The sequence below is a fragment of the Lissotriton vulgaris genome, chromosome 10 (genome assembly GCF_964263255.1).
Source record: "Lissotriton vulgaris chromosome 10, aLisVul1.2, whole genome shotgun sequence".
Taxonomy (NCBI): Eukaryota; Metazoa; Chordata; class Amphibia; order Caudata; family Salamandridae; genus Lissotriton; species Lissotriton vulgaris.
In genome coordinates this window covers 163,618,051-163,634,230 of record NC_141698.1, presented here as the reverse complement: position 1 = coordinate 163,634,230, position 16,180 = coordinate 163,618,051, and the positions used below count along the sequence as shown (strand labels likewise).

The window sequence follows — 16,180 nt, the reverse complement described above, 5'->3', positions numbered from 1 at the left end:
GCTCGGGTTAGAGTGCGTGTACTTTGGAACACTGACAGACTAGTAGAAGCAGCCGTAAATTGGCAAACCATCAATATCACTAGGTTAAAGCACGACTGACCTATTGTCGGCTGCTGTGGAAAATGAGGGATAATCATTTTCACAATAAAGGGGAGTTTTGCTTTTGGAATGAAAGGGGTGGCTTCCTGAAATCCTACCCCATGCACTCAAGTGTGCACAGATGCAACACCAGTCAGGAAGGTTCTAGAGCGAGTCTACTGTGATGGGGTAAGGAAGGTTTTCTAGCACTCACTTAAATGAGAATTAAGTAGGCATTATTAGTTTCTACCTTTGGTGTTAGGGGTCTTCCTTTCAGCTGTGATGCACGGTAGGAGAGCTGCACGCTCAGCAAGGCTTCTTGATGGTCGGCAACCAATTTTGTGCAACATGACTAGCACTGGCAACTGCAGGTGGCCATGCGTCAAAGTTCTATGAAGACACTCCTGCACAATTGAGTGACCATGGGTTCAACATGATTTGGTTAGTTACTGAAAGTTAACTTCTAGCAAGTTTGTAGGTCACAGATACTCTGGGCCTTACCACATGTACTTTGCCTTCTAAATAGGTAAACATTCAGTGGCATTGCCCACAGCTGTAGAGTAAGTTTATGGGTGGGTTATATGTAAGGAGGCAAGGACAGAAGAGGGGGAACTATGCGGTACGCTAGGTAAACATGACTTCAGGTTAAATGTGTTATTCAATGACGACAGAGCTAGTGTTCGGGTCAGAACCCTTAGGCCATAGGGTGGTACAAAAAAAATGTTAAACCTGCAGGTGGCACATTTGATTAGGTGCATGCTAATTTGCCATCTAACAATGTGGTATCTGCTGTCCTACGGGCGGTTGTAAACCAGAGCAACCGGGGGCTGCATGGATACGCTCTGACCCCTCAAGGGTCATGAGTAGATGGGAGGACTGGCGGTCCACAGGTGGGAAGGGGTAAACCCTCCCCCAGAATTGGTAAGCACCGATTGGTGCCAGGGTGCAATTTGGCTCCTCAGGTGGGCAGGCAGCAGAGGGGCTGCCTGCCATTGGATCACCCATAAGCTAACCCACCATTTTGGTATGCAAATAAACCTGCAGCAATTTTCTCCACGAAAAAAGGTGTCTTGTCTATTTATTTCATCATCAGATTGCTATATGTGTGATGAGGAGTGTGTTGCTGATATTGGCACTATGTGGCTGCCCACGGCCCATGCAGGGGGCCCCCATAAGAGGGCAACCGTCTTAGTGCCACATGATGGCACACGCCGACAGTCAAATGTTGTAGGGACCCCCTATGGGTCCGGCGCGTCCTGCGTCATTTCTGGCGCACTGGTGCGTGGGAGCCACGTATAAGTATCTCTCCCGCCCACCTGGCGCTGTCTTTGCTGGCAACCCGGCCTGTTTCTCTCCCTACCCCTTACCCCTCGTTTATACAGGGGGTAGAGTGGGAGAGGCTGCTAACTTGTTATTTTGTGGTGCAGGCGGAGTTAAAGGACCATCCAGGGGCTGAAAGGTACATAGGGGTACCCTCCTCAGAAGCACAACAAGGGTGCAAAGGCCAAATATCCCCAGGTGGTCTTTGCGTTGGACCCTGGAGGACTGACGGCACCCCGCTAGTCCTATGGGTGGTTGTAAACCTGAGCAACCGGGGGCTGCCTGGACACCCTCCGCCGCCCTCAAAGGGCGTGAGTAGATGGGTGGACTGGCGGTCCACAGGTGGGAAGGTGTAAACACTCCCCCAGAATTGGTAAGCACTGATTGGTTAGTCCCACCGTGCAATTTGGCTCATCAGGTGGGTAGGCAGCAGGGGGGCACGAAAAAGGTGTCTTATGTGTTTATTTCAATCAGGAGATTGCTATAAGTGTGTGGAGAAGTGTGTTGCAGATATTGGCACTATGAGGTATACCAGGGGCTGCACCTTTGCATATTAGGGTTTACTGGGGATATGATGGTTGCACTTAGCCTTGTGGCTTTGCCATTGCCATAAAATGGAATTACGTTCGCATGACAGCCTGTTCTGGGTTATATGAGGCTTTTTGGGGCATTTGAGGTTGCACTTACCAGATGTTGCTAGTACCTCGGCATTTGATCCAGGTCCTTGGGAAATTAAGCTGTTTTCTGATATTTGAGCTAGAACTTACACATGTGAGACTCAATCTGGACAGACTGTTCCTGATATTTGGTGCCAGTATGTGGTCAAATGAAGCTGCACAAGTCTTATGGTTGGTGATTCACAACTTATAATGGGTATACATGGGTACATGAGGTTATGCCAGGGCATTTAATGGTTGCACTTGTCTTATAACATTTGTATCTGGATTTAGGATGGCTATGCACGGGCACATGGGACTCCACTAGGACATGTAATGGCTGTGCCTGTCTTATTACAGCTGAACCTGGGCTTGTGATGTCTACACATGGGCACATGAGGCTATACCAGGCCATGTTTTGATTCCACCTGACTTAGCATGTATGTGCCTGAGAATATGTTCCTGTACTTGGGCATGTAAGGCACTCCATGAGCATAAAGATTCCACTCTGGGCATATGGAAGCTGTGCCTGGGCATACAGTAGCTGCACTAAGATATAGGATGATGTGATGGCTGTACCCGGACACATGAAGGCAGTGCCCCGCTTTTGATGGCAGTGTATTGTCATCTCATGGTTGCACATTTGACATCTCATGGCCGAGCTATTATTTAATATATAGATGGTAAATAACATAGAAGTTGGCTTATTTTATTAAGTAGTCATGTATTAATTTGCCAGTTATGTGTATACTTTTCTATATCTGACATGACATTGGGTTCTGATATCTGGTGACATCTCTTTCTGTAAAGTTTTCATGGGCACAAGTTATGTGATGTCTCTTCCTGTGATGTAATTCAGGGAGATTGTCAGATGGCAAGTGAGGGCGTTTGTGTTAGCCCAGTGATATTGGTGAATTAATGCCAATATTATCAACTCTTCTCTGGGATTACCAATGAAACTGCTAATTGCAGAATATTCTCATAGCATGTTAACAACTCTGGCAAAAACAATATTACAGACTTTGTGATTTCAAAAGGGTAGGTCTCTTTAGCAATGAAAGAGGAATTGTTCTGCCCTCACCTTGGTCTCCCACTTGCTTCTTCACCCATTGTGCCATGGCAGCCACACTCGTGTTGTTGGTGACATCCAAGATCACTGTTTGCAACCGCTGGGAGGTGGCTTGCTTAAGCTGCTCCGCCCCCTTCTGCGTCAGGCACGCTGCCAGCACCCGCAGTCCTTGCTCGTCGAGCTGCCGCGCCAGCTTGTTCCCAAAGCCAGAGTCGCAGCCAGTGATCAGCACATACTTATCAGGGAGATTTGGGACCCTCTGCCTCTCCCTGTACCAGCGAAAGAGAAAGTATAGCACCAGTAGTGCAGTCAGGTACAGCAGCATCTTGGAGTCTCAGACTGTGCCTGCAGATGGTGAAGAAGAGATGAAAGAGACTGATGACTGAATGTTTGAAGCATTTCAGCAAAACTAGAATGCCCAGAATTCAGCAGGTCTGACTTAACAACATTAAGAACTGCCTCACAATACCAGCCTTCTACAGCTGTTCAGCTAAGCTTGCTAAAAATGACGATTAAGGCTAAAGTGAAAATGTGCAATGCAACATCACCAAGGAAGGCTGTGGTACCAGAATATTGTAGAGGTATTATTGTCCAGTTAGTAATGGAAAATCTACACCCAATGGAACAATATTTTTGTAAACAATATTTAAAGAATGTGTTAAGAAGGTGTTAAATAAGCTGGATGTGAACTCCAGCTTCTAAGTTTAAGTCCTGGTTATTAGGCAGTATCATTGCCAATGCAGGTCAGTGCATCCTCTGTAGTAGAGAATTCCAATCAACCATGCGGGCGGTTTCCCTTTCAGAGGACCTTCTAGAAAAATCATGTATTGCGCTCTTCCTGTAATGCATTGTGTTGTCCCTCTGCCTCGATCTAATTTCCTATATATAATCACCAGGGCCCTGCTCTGGCAAGAATCTTTGTTTATTTCCCTCAGGTGGGTCCTCAAGACAAAGTAAAAGGAGTGGAATAACACGTAGGGATGGACTGTGCATGTTTTTATCTGTGAACAGTATCTGCTCTTCATCATGAAACCAACTTCCAGACAAAACAAAGATGTTCGTGATCAACAAAGGGTAAACCTCATGACAGATATGCCACTAGATGCGGCAAACTACCTGCGGTGCACACAAGTTCCAATAGTTGTAGGCATATTGAACATTTTATTCTCATGTTTGAGAGCATTTATATATATCGAGAGGGGGGGGGGCTAGGAACTTGTTGTGGTCCAGTACCCGTGATCCTTGTGCTAGACATTAATCAAACAAGCATTGGCATAGCCAATAGATCTCGCCTTTTGGACCTTATGTGTTTAGCCAGAACTTTTGGCTATGTTGTAGAGCATTGTGTCTGTTATGCATTATGTTGAAAAGATATCATAAAAAGTGTTAAGCATTTTTTTTACCTTTATACAAACCAAGACAACATTATATACAACTGAACAACCCGATAAAAAAAAAGATTTTAACATAAAAAATGTCTTCTGTTTTGTTTGTACTTGCACTGCTGGCAACTTCTTCCTGCCTGTTCTCATGCTTGTTTGTTATGATTTTTTTGTTATGGAGGAGCAGGACATAAATAACGGGGAGCGGACGTTGGAAAACAGTAATTTAACGTCTTAACCGCGGCGGTTTTTCCACTGCGGTGCGAGCGTTCTATTGAGTGGGCCGGGCTCCATCGGCCATTGGCCGATGGCAGCACTGGGGAGGTAGTTCTCCCATCGGCCAACGGGAGCACAGAAGGGGTTAATTAGAACACCAGCAGCAGACGCACACTAGGGTAGAATCAACAGATGCCAGATTCCGAGGACAGATTGACATGATGCTTAGGTGATGATTAGGTGATGTTTAAGTGATGTTTAGGTGGTGCACTGATGCAAAATGGGGGTGGTGAGTGATGTTTGGTGCTCAGGTGGTGCCACTATATGGTGTGGATTGGAGGTACGTTGTGGATTGTGGAGTTGAAATATGTTGTTTGGTGTGTAATTATGTGGTGTGTATTGGAAATGTGTGGAGTTGAATTGTGTGGCCTGGAACCGTGGTGTTGAGTGAAATTATGCTTAGTGAAAATGTTTCGTGGTGTGGAGTGCATTCATGTTGATTGGTGGTATGTGGTATGTGGTATGCAGTGCACTTATGTGGAGTGTATTTATGTTGCATTGAATAGAGTGTAATTATGTGGTACTGAGTGATATTATGTTAATTGTATGTATGTTGCATTGAGTAGAGTGTAAATATGTGGTGTGTAATTATGTGGCACTGAGTGGTATTATCTGGAGTGTATTTATGTGGCATTGAATAGAGTGTAATTATGTGGTGTGTAATTATGTGGTACTGAGTGGTATTATCTGGAGTGTATTTATGTGGCATTGCATAGAGTGTAATTATGTGACGTGGAATTATGTGGTACTGAGTCGTATTATGTTGAGTGTAATGATGTTGCATTGAGTAGAGTGAAATTCTGTGGCGTGTAACTATGTGGTACTGAGTGGTATTATGTGGAGTGTATTTATGTTGCATTGAGTAGAGTGAAATTATATGGCGTGTAATTATGTGGCACAGTATTATGTGGAGTGCATTTATGTTGCATTGAATAGAGTGTAATTATGTGACGTGTAATTATGTGGTACTGAGTGGTAATATGTGGAGTGTGTTTATGTTGCTTCAAGTAGAGTAAGTATGTGGCGTTGATTTGCTAATATTTAAATGTTGCAGTGCGTTAGAAAAAAACGAGATGCTACAACCATTCCTTTACCCCAGCAGGATTGTCACCCAGGTCACTTTTACTGAATTCTCTCACTTTGCAGTCAGAGAAATTATAAGTACACTCCAGTCTCAGAGTAAGCAGTAATTTATCACAAGACTTAGCCTGATATTTGATCTTTGTATTGGAACGCAGCCGAGACAAGATATTCACAATATTGAAATGGCATATTTATTACTTATAAACCTTTTGAACTCCAGCATGATTTCACCCAGGGTGTTGCAGCACCCCTCCTTCCAGCGCCAATGATTGACAAGCAAAGAGATAAGCAAAGAGCAAAAAGAGAAACCTGCCATAACAATTGAGATCAAACTGGGGGAGGTGGATGGGGGGAGTTTCAACTATCAAAAAGGAAGGGGGCACTGTGCAGCCAAGGGCCATGTTAGATGCTTTCATAAAGAGACTAGGGGGTGCGTGCAATATGCAGATTTGGCAAAACCCTTTGAATGTGCACCCCTTAATTCACCCAGACTAGCTTTTACAGCCTGCAAATATTGGGGTGTTTAATCAGACAAAAGCATGTGCCCCGGACCTCACGGAAAGGTTGGGGCCTTTATGTGTGCAGGGTCCTGCGTTACTTTCCTGCTAAAGTTTTTCTCAAACTCAGGGCCGCTGAATATACTGCTCACGTAATAGCCTTATTCTAAATTACGGGTGGATCTCAGACTTTGTATAAAAAGAGACATCTGTGTTCCAACCTCCACCATGATTGTGATGCTCTGCACCGAAGCTCCATCAACAATGATGTCATTAGCTACTTTCGTGGTGACTTTCAATGATTTTTTCCCATTTGATTGTGTATCCTGGAGTATAAATTTCCAAAACATTCTTGTGATGTTATGCTTCCCTCATTATTTTCCCCTGTTTCTTTAAATTACTCAATACTTACGTTTCTTCATTCTTTGTTAACCTTCTGTATTCTGGAATGTTGATTGTGATTTGAGTCAGTTGACTCTGAGCGTTTGTGGCTGAGGTTTAATAAAACCAACGCTTAAGTCTAACTGTTTCCAGTGTGATCATTTATTTACAAGAAGACACCACATAAATTGGTGACGATTGGAGAAAGATTACCTCAACACAAAAGAAGATTCGAAGCTGAGTCTCCTGCCATAATCTCTCCTCCAGCGGCTGATGATATCTAGTGAAGCGTTGTCTTCCCAGCGGCGGAAAATCGGAAAATAACTCAACTCTACAATGAGTTAATGGTGAGGAGTATGGCGGGAGGTTTGTTTATTTCATAAGGAGATCGGGAGGATTTAGAAAGAAAAGAAGACTCTTGCGTGAGCAAAATTAAACGTTGTGAGCACGAGCGGTATTTAACATTGTTAGCGCGAGCAGAATTTGACGTAGTGAGCGCGTGCTACGCTGCTTGTAAGTGACTCATACAGTTCCTTCTCTGCGTGTCAGTGATGAGACACACTTTGTGACGTCTTCTCCGCTTTGCGCAACAGAATCTGTCTCTTCACGGCGTTTCAGCTTGCGCTTCAGTGACATTTTTAGCTTTGTGACGGAGGCTCGCATTTGAAGAAGAGCAATTAAAAGAAGCGTCTAAAGCAGAGGTCTTCAATCTGTGGGGCGCGACCCCCAGGGGGGTCGTGGAGTCCTGGGAAGGGGGTCGCAGATTCTGTTGGAGCGTGCAGCAGTTCCTGGCGTCAGGCTGATTGAGGCCGGGTGATCACGGTGGAGGCCTAATTCACGCCTCATTAACAAGTAAAGGTCTTCTGAAGACCTGTGAAGTACTCGGGTGTGCCTTTCTGTGTGTCCCGAAGCTGTTTCAGCCGGGCTCACTTACACGTGCTGGGGAGTGGGGGGGGGGGGGGTGTCTGGGGGAGGAGGCTGTAGCCCTTTGAGTTCAATCAATGGACTTAGCTGTGGGGTTTATTTTTATTTTTAACGTTTTATATAGCGCTAGCTTAACCCGTAGGTATCAGAGCGCTTTACAAACACACATAGCAAACAGCAGACGGACATTACAGTCATTGGTTCAAGTCCCACATACCTGGCGCCTGTGCAGGAGAAATGTGCCTGAAACTGTTCTTCACCGTGAGGTGTTTATACAGCCTGTCTGCCCCCCCCCCCCCCCCAAGCAGGGAAGCACAGAGATGCCCTCCCATGAGAGAGGAAGAAGGAAGAAGACACAGAGAGATACTGACCCCACCCCCATGAGAGAGGCACAGAAAAGGTGGGTGGATGAAGGATGAATGTATGTGTGGATGGAAGGATGAAGGGTGGGTGGATGGATGGATGGATGGATGGAAGGATGAAGGATGGATGGGTGGATGTAAGGATGAATAGATGGATGTGTGAAAAGGTGGGTGGATGAATGATGAGTGGATGGATGTAAAGATGAAAGGGTGGATGGATGGATGTGTGAAAAGGTGGGTGGATGGATGGATGAAAGGGTGGGTGGGTGAATGATGAGTGGATGGATGTAAAGATGAAAGGGTGGATGGATGGATGAAGGATGGATGGATGAAAGGGTGGATGGATGAAGGATGTATGTATGGATGGAAGGACAAAAAGGTAGATGGATGAAGGATGGATGTATGGGTGGATAAAAGGTTGCATGTATGAATGATGGATGCATGGATGGATGTGTGAAAAGGTGGGGGATGAATGATGGGTGGATGGATGGATGGATGGATGAAAGGGTAGGTGGATGGATGAAGGATGGATGGATGAAAGGGTGGATGGATGAAGGATGTATGTATGGATGGAAGGACAAAAAGGTAGATGGATGAAGGATGGATGTATGGGTGGATAAAAGGTTGCATGGATGAATGATGGATGCATGGATGGATGTGTGAAAAGGTGGGGGATGAATGATGGGTGGATGGATGGATGAAAGGGTGGGTGGATGATGGATGGATGTATGGATGAAAGGGTGGATGGATGTATGGATGGAATAATGAAAGGGTGGATGGATGAAGGATGGATAGGTGAAATAGTGGATGTATGGATGGAAGGATGAAAGGGTGGATGGATGAAGGATGGATGTATGGATGGATGGGTAAAAGGTTGTATGGATGAATGATGGATGAATGGATGGATGTGTGAAAAGGTGGGTGGATGAATAGATGGGTGGATAGGTAAAGGATGGACGTATGGATGGAAGGATGAAAGGGTGGATGGATGTGTGAAAGTGTGGGTGGATGAATGATGGATGGATGGATGTGATGAGGTCTAACAGGCGCATTTATGGTTGTCGATAGTTGTTGATGATGAGGAGTACCAGTTTCTAGAATCTTTTGTCGTAAGGGGGTCCTTACGCCTAAAAAGGTTTTACAAGGGGGTCTCGGCATCAAAAAGTTTGAAGACCTCTGGTCTAAAGTATAAATTGGATATATTTAAAGCTCTATTGGAAGGAGTCAAAAAAGAAAGGTTCATTAATTCGTTTTCACAAGAAGTAAATGATAAAACTCTGATTTTGATAAGTTAAAAAAAAATTACAGATTTTATAATTTAAGAAGAAATACTTGTATTAAAATAAAGTATTTGAATTTTAGTTTATTTTTTTGAAGATGCAAAATGTTACGCAGCCAGCCTTTTTCTTGACCAGTCCTGGTGAACCCAATGTTAAATGGAAAAAATGGAGAAAAAAATTTGCAATTTATGCAAGAGTTTGTGGAACTAATTAAGTGCTGAGCGTAAACATTCGTTACTTTTGCATTGTTTGGGTGGAGAGGGTCAAGAAGTTTTAGAACATTTACCTGAACTCAGTGCAGCTGAACAAAGAAATCTAAATGAATATGAAATTGCTATTGTTCAACTTGATCGGCACTATTTACCAAGACTGAGTACCATAATGGAGAGGTATCATTTTGGTTTAAGGGAACAGAAGAAGGATGAAACTGTAGAAGAATATGTTTCTGTTTTAAGGAAGTTAGCCTCATCGTGCAATTTTGGTCAAACTTTAGATGAGAGAATAAGAGACCAATTTGTTTTGAGATGTGCCCATGATAACATAAGAAAAGAATTGTGGTTGAAGGACGAACCACCTCTGGATGAAGTTTTAGTTATTGCAAAACAGGTGGAACATATGACTAAATGTGTTGAAGAATTGAAAGGTGAAAAAGAGAAAACATCTACAGTAGAAACTAAAAGTGAAGTGGATGAAGTTGTTTGTCAAGTTAAACAGAAAACTAATGTTAATATAGAGAAGCAAAATGCAATGCCTTATGTTTCTAATACAAATTCAGGAAATAGGTTTTCTTGTTTCAGATGTGGGCAATTTAGTCATTTAGCTAATTCATCAAGTTGCCCTGCGTTAAAAACTTTGTGCAACACTTGTGGTAAAAGAGGACATTTCGCGAAATTCTGTAGGTCTAAAATGTTCACTGGTGAGAGTTCAAATAAGAAATGGTCGCAACCACAAGTGAAAACTGTGACATTTTAGGTTAATTGTGAGAAAATGGATCATCCCTCTCATTTGGTTTCTGTTGAAAATGTGATGATCAATTTAAAATTTGATTCTTGCTCACATATTACTATGATTTATGAGAAAATGTTTTTAAGGAATTATAAGAGAAAAGTTAGGTTATTCAAATGTGATGTTGCTCCTTTGGGTTATGGTGATAAACCCATCAAAATGTTGGGTTACTTTATAGCGAAGCTTGAATTGGGTAGTCGCATGACGGTGGGGAAGGTATATGTGACAAAGAAAGGTGATTCGTTGTTGAGTTGGTTACATCAGCGTGATCTTGGTGTTCAACTCAATCCTAATGCGTCTCCTCAAGTTATAGTTCAAGAGATAGGTGACATGTCAACCATATTTTCTGATAAATTCCCTAATGTCTTTAAAGAAAGTTTAGGATGTTTAAAGGGATACAAACATCACATTAGACTGAAGGAGCGGGCTGTTCCTGTTGTAGCGAAGGTAAGAAGAATTCCTCTATCTCAACAAGCTAGTGTACAAAAAGAAATTGAAAAACGTAATAAAAATGAAATTATTGAATCCGTTGAGGCCACGGAATGGTTGGCACCAGTAGTTATTGCTAAAAAACCTAATAAAAAGATTCGTTTATGTATTGATTTGCGTGCTTTAAATAAAGAGGTGGTTGTAGATCATTTTCCACTTCCAAACATTGATGAGATGATTGGTACACTAGAGGGTGCAAAATACTTGACTACATTACATTTGGCTTCCGCTTATCACCAGGTGGAGTTAGATGAAGTCTCTCAAGATTTGACTGCCTTTATTACACCCATGGGTACATTCAAGTTCAGGAGGATGCCTTTTATCCTCGTATCGGCAGCCTCTGTATTCCAACGTATTATGTCCAGGACTTAAGGGGGTAAAATGCTATCAAGATGATCTTTTAATTTATGGCAAGAACATTCAGGAGCATAATTCCCGGGTGTTTGCAGTTTTGGAACGCTTGAGTGGGGCAGGAATGTCTTTAAAAAAAGAAAAATTTAAATTTGGATTGGAAGAAGTAAATATTCTTGGTCATCGCATTACGTGTCAAGGTGTGTTTCCAAAAAAAGAATTAGTTGACGCCATTGACAAAGTTAAGGAGCCAGTTAACAAGGATGAATTACTTTCATTTTTTGGTATGGTAGAATTTTATGGGAAGTTCATAACGAACTTTGCAGATAAGTCATTTAATCTAAGAAAATTGACAGCAAAACATGTCACATATGAATGGTTGTCTGACTGCAAGAAAGAGCTTGAGTGTATTAAGAATGAGTTGAAAAAAGCTCCTTCTCTTCATGCTTTTGTACCGGGTCTTCCCACTTATATGTTTACTGATGCGAGTGAAAAGGGTCTTGGTTCTGTTCTACTTCAAAGGAAGGATGGAAAAGAGGTTTTGATTTGTTGTTCTTCCAGGTGTCTCAGAGGGTCTGAATTAAATTAGTCGGTAATTGAAAGAGAGTCTTTGGCCATTTATTGGGCTTTAAGGAAATGTAAGAATTTGATTTGGGGTACCAAGGTGGTTGTGTTTTCTGACCATAAGCCTTTGAAGGAGGTGTTCTTGAAGAAAGGATTGGATTCTATTTCTTCAAGAATTAGGAAATGGATTATTTCCTTGCAGGAATTTGATTTTGAAGTACAATATGTTCCAGGTGTGGTAAACAAATCTGCTGATTGTTTGTCAAGATTGGTTGACAGTGAGTGTAGTGAGGAGGATGTCATGTATGAAATGGAGGAGGTTATCAATGTTTGTGAGGTCACTGATGGTGCTGTGGAAGAAGATATTTGGAAAATTGAATTGGAGAAGGATGATGAGATGATTTCTGTTATACATTCTTTGAAGGGAAATGTGCGTTTGAATAAACCCTGGTCTCTTGTGGCTGATGAGCTCTCTATCACGGATGGTATGCTGACCCGTGGTACAAAATTAGTTCCTCCTTTGCGTATTCGGAAAAAACTGTTATCTCATGTTCATTATGGTCATTTGCGTTTGCAGTTTTGGTGGCCTAACATGGATTTAGAGGTAGAAAGATTAGTCAGGGATTGTGTTGAATGTTGTGCTAGTGACAAGATTTTAAAAACTAGGCAAATGCCTATGGTGTGTAGAGCTTTGCCTAGTTATCCTTGGGATGAAGTTGCTATTGACATTTTAGGTCCCCTTAGTGGTGTGTCAGACACTCCGTATTTGATTGTTCTTATTGATCTGTATTCCATATGGATTGAGGTGACTGCGGTTAGAGACATTACCTCTAGCTCTGTCATTAAGTTTTTGGAAGATATATTTAAAAGGGAGAGTTTTCATAATATTCATATTCATATTCAAATACCTTTATTCGGCACTTCAAAAGATACCATAAAAGAGCATACAAAATAAACATAGATTCTAAAAACATTTTTTTTTAAAAAGACGGTTTTTTGTTTTTAAAAAAAAGGGATAAAATGTCCTAAAAGGGGGCGGCACATTCATTAAGGAATTTTACTAATATTGGACGAAATTTACAGGTTATTAAGATTAAAATCCACCGCCTCTCGTGTGTTTCTCAGTCTCATTGCCATTTTGATGAAGCTTATTGTACATAACAGGGTGTGGGGATCAGGAGCTTCTTGTAAAAAAAGTAAGGCTACTTTCGCCTGTTTCAGCTTCTTTTTCTTCAGGATCCTTCCAAAAATCTTACGCCTAGGGACTGAGTAAAAAGGGCATAGTATAACGAAATGAAGGGTATCCTGCGGAAACCTAGCGTCGCAGCCGCAGGTACCCTTCACTTCAACTCCACTGTACTTGTGAAACCAGAGGGGACGGCAAGTAGGTGGTGTAGGAGGTTTAGTCTGAAACGAGTCATATAAAATCTTTCCTGTGCATTGTGTATCACTGCCAAATAAGGTTCCATTGTACATGATTTTTTCAGCAGGCAATGCGCCATGACAGACGATTTTCCCCTTTCCCTGTCGGCCCTTTTCGAGGATGTCCAATCAAAAAAAAGTTTTTTAACCAGACTCCTATTCAGATTAGTCATGGACTCAGGGTCCAAAAAGGAATTCTTGCAGCCAATTGACTCCAAAGAGACTTTTACATACTTTAGCCACGGGATCTGTACCCCTCTGTCCCGGCTCATACAGTCTTTGATGATTTGTCGGCTAAAGTTGGCTTCTGGGTTGATCCAAATTTTGATCCAGGCCAAGAGTGGTCTAATCATTATTCTGTCTTCAATGTATGATTCCCCCAATTCGTTGTGTGTGATATAAGAAGGGGTACTCTGGGGAACCTTTAATAGCCTTTTGAAGAACTTGTTTTCCTCTTTTTGGATCTGGCACACCCGGTTGCTCTTGAAACCCCATACTTCGGCACCGTATGAAACTTTGGAACAAACAATTGATCTGTACAGGTTAAGTATCTGCTCAGGTGACCATCTGCCAAGCCTCTTCCCGTATGCCATTATGGCACTCGTTGATGCCACCAGTTTGGCTGCATGACTTTCAATGAGACTTTTGAATTCCAATTTCTCATTGAATAAGACTCCTAAATAGGAAAAGGACTTCACCCTGCCCAGCCTGTGGGATCCTATCCTGTGTACAAAGACCCTCTTGGTGCTTGTGCCTGTTGACATTACATATGATTTTTCCAAATTTGCTGCCAGGTCAAGCGAGTTCATAAAGTTGACAAAGCCGTCTATCAATTTTTGGAGTCCCAGTGAGGTACGGGCCAACAACACGGCGTCATCCGCATATAGGAGGACTGGCACCGGGCGCTGACCTATTAGGGGGGAGTCCACACCCAACTTCACTAGCTCTTTGTCCAGTTTGTTAATGTATAATGAGAATAGGAATGGGGCTAATATACAGCCCTGCTGCACCCCGCTGGTGCAAGAGAATGGTTCTGTCTTCATTCCTTCTTTCGTATATCTCACTGTGACTGTGGTCTCCCAATGTAGGGCTTTTAGTGTGTCAACCAGCCCTTCATCCACTCCTAGGTTTGTCATCAAGACCCATAGTTTTTGTCTGTTGACGCGATCAAAGGCCGCCGAGAGGTCCATGAACCCCATGTGAATAGCCCCTTTACTGGCAATGGTGTACTTCGCCGTCAGAAGGTATAGATTTAAACATTGATCTGTTGTTGATCTCCCTTCTCTGAAACCGTATTGCGTGTCCGATAATATGTCATTGTCCTCTGCCCAAGATTGTAGGCGGCTTAGGATTACACGCCCCAGGACCTTGGCCGTCACGTCGATTAACGATATGGGACGGTAACATTGTGGGTCATCCAGATTCTCCTTTTTGTAAATGGGCATGATGGTAGCCGTGGACCAGGAACGGGGCAATCCTGCCACTACTGCCTCGTTCAAAACCCTCGAGATAATGGGGGCCCACAAATCGATGTTGCTCAAATAAAGGTCCGGCGGTATCCCGTCAGGGCCTGGCGCTTTGTTTTTTGATAGCCCTGAAATTGCGAGTTTCACTTCTGTCAGGGAGAAATCTAAACAAGTGGATACTGGTGGACTTGCTCCCTCCACCCCCTGTGGCGCTCCCGTGTGGCTGTAAAGGCTTTGGTAATGAGTATGCCATTGTTCGGGTAGAATTGTGTTCACCACTTCTGGCCTGCTCGGGTCGCTAAAACATGGGTCATTGATGACTTTCCAAAATGCAGCCATGTCCCTCCTCTCTGCTGCCTCCCTTAGGTCCTCCCATACCTGAGTTTGCAGGGTTAATTTGCGGGATTTCAGGATTTTTTTGTAATTGGATCTACAACAGGCTATTTTAAGAGTATCCCTTGGTCTCTGGCTAAGGCATTTTTTTAGATCTTTAAGTGCCTTAGTACAGTCGTGGTCAAACCATCGCGGGCTCTGAGTTGTTTTGGGGTTTTTTACTGATTTTAATAGACCGTCCACCAAGCGGGCTATTTCTTCAAATGCCCTGACTACACTTTCTCCTACCACAAGGCAGACATTTATATGTGTTTGGCCTTTTGTTACAAGGTTGTGGTAGAATTCGTCTCTGTTTATCTTGGCCCTCCTTAATCTCCTTCCCTGGTCTGTAGCCTTTTCTATAATGCCAGGTCTACCCTCTGATTTTTCAAGGTTAAGGCATTTCAGGACCACGACCAAAGGGTTGTGATCACTGAAGGGACTAAGTTCAATGTTAAAGTGGCCAATCCATTTCCTGAGTGTAGGGGAGACCATGATAAAGTCTATATAGGAGTGACACCCTCTGCCTTTGAATGTTGCGTTAGGTTCCTCTGCACTATCTACTTTTATTAAGTCCAATATGTGTATCAGGTTGTGCTTATTGATAAGGTTATCTACTTCCAACCCTTCCGCAGAGTGGACAAAATGTGGCCCACTTGCTGTTGGACATCTTGACCATTCTTTATTGATGGGTCTTCATCTCTCGCACAGGTGACAGTTAAAGTCTCCTGCAAGGATAACATATGGCTTCCTGACAGGCATGTTAGAAGCCTGCTCTGCCTGTAGAAGACCATCCAGTTCTTTAATGGTATTGGCAGTGACGTTTATTCCCATGGCATTGTACCAGTTAATCACCGTGATGTTTAGCCCCTTGTTGCGGAAGCCTATCGCCTGCATATTCACTGAATCCCATTTTAAATGAGACCGTGTCCCTTGTATGCGGAGATCCACATAGGTAAGCAAACCGCCAATTGCTCTCCCTGATGCCGCCCTTACTGCTGGGACCGCAAAGCATTTAAACCCATCCAATATGTATTGGCCAGGCTCAACTGCCCAGGTCTCTTGAAGACATATAATTTGGAATCTGTTTAAGTAATCTCTCCATTCCTTGCATTTGAATTTAGCCGCCACCCCGGCTATGTTCCAGGATATGACTTTCACTCCGTCCTGAATGCCAGACCCTTTCTCGCCCTCCCTGAGTCT

General features: G+C 43.1%; 1 protein-coding gene across 1 annotated transcript in view; it reads right to left on the bottom strand.

Annotated features, from left to right (window-relative positions):
- The window catches only part of LOC147684901 (retinol dehydrogenase 16-like), a 177,372-nt gene that overhangs the window by 96,281 nt on the left and 64,911 nt on the right, over positions 1-16,180 (bottom strand). Inside the window, exon 2 of the mRNA XM_086940794.1 lies at positions 3,136-3,468. Within this exon, the coding sequence (XP_086796920.1) occupies positions 3,136-3,448 (313 nt within the window). The 5' untranslated portion in view covers positions 3,449-3,468. The remainder of the gene's footprint in view (positions 1-3,135; positions 3,469-16,180) is intronic.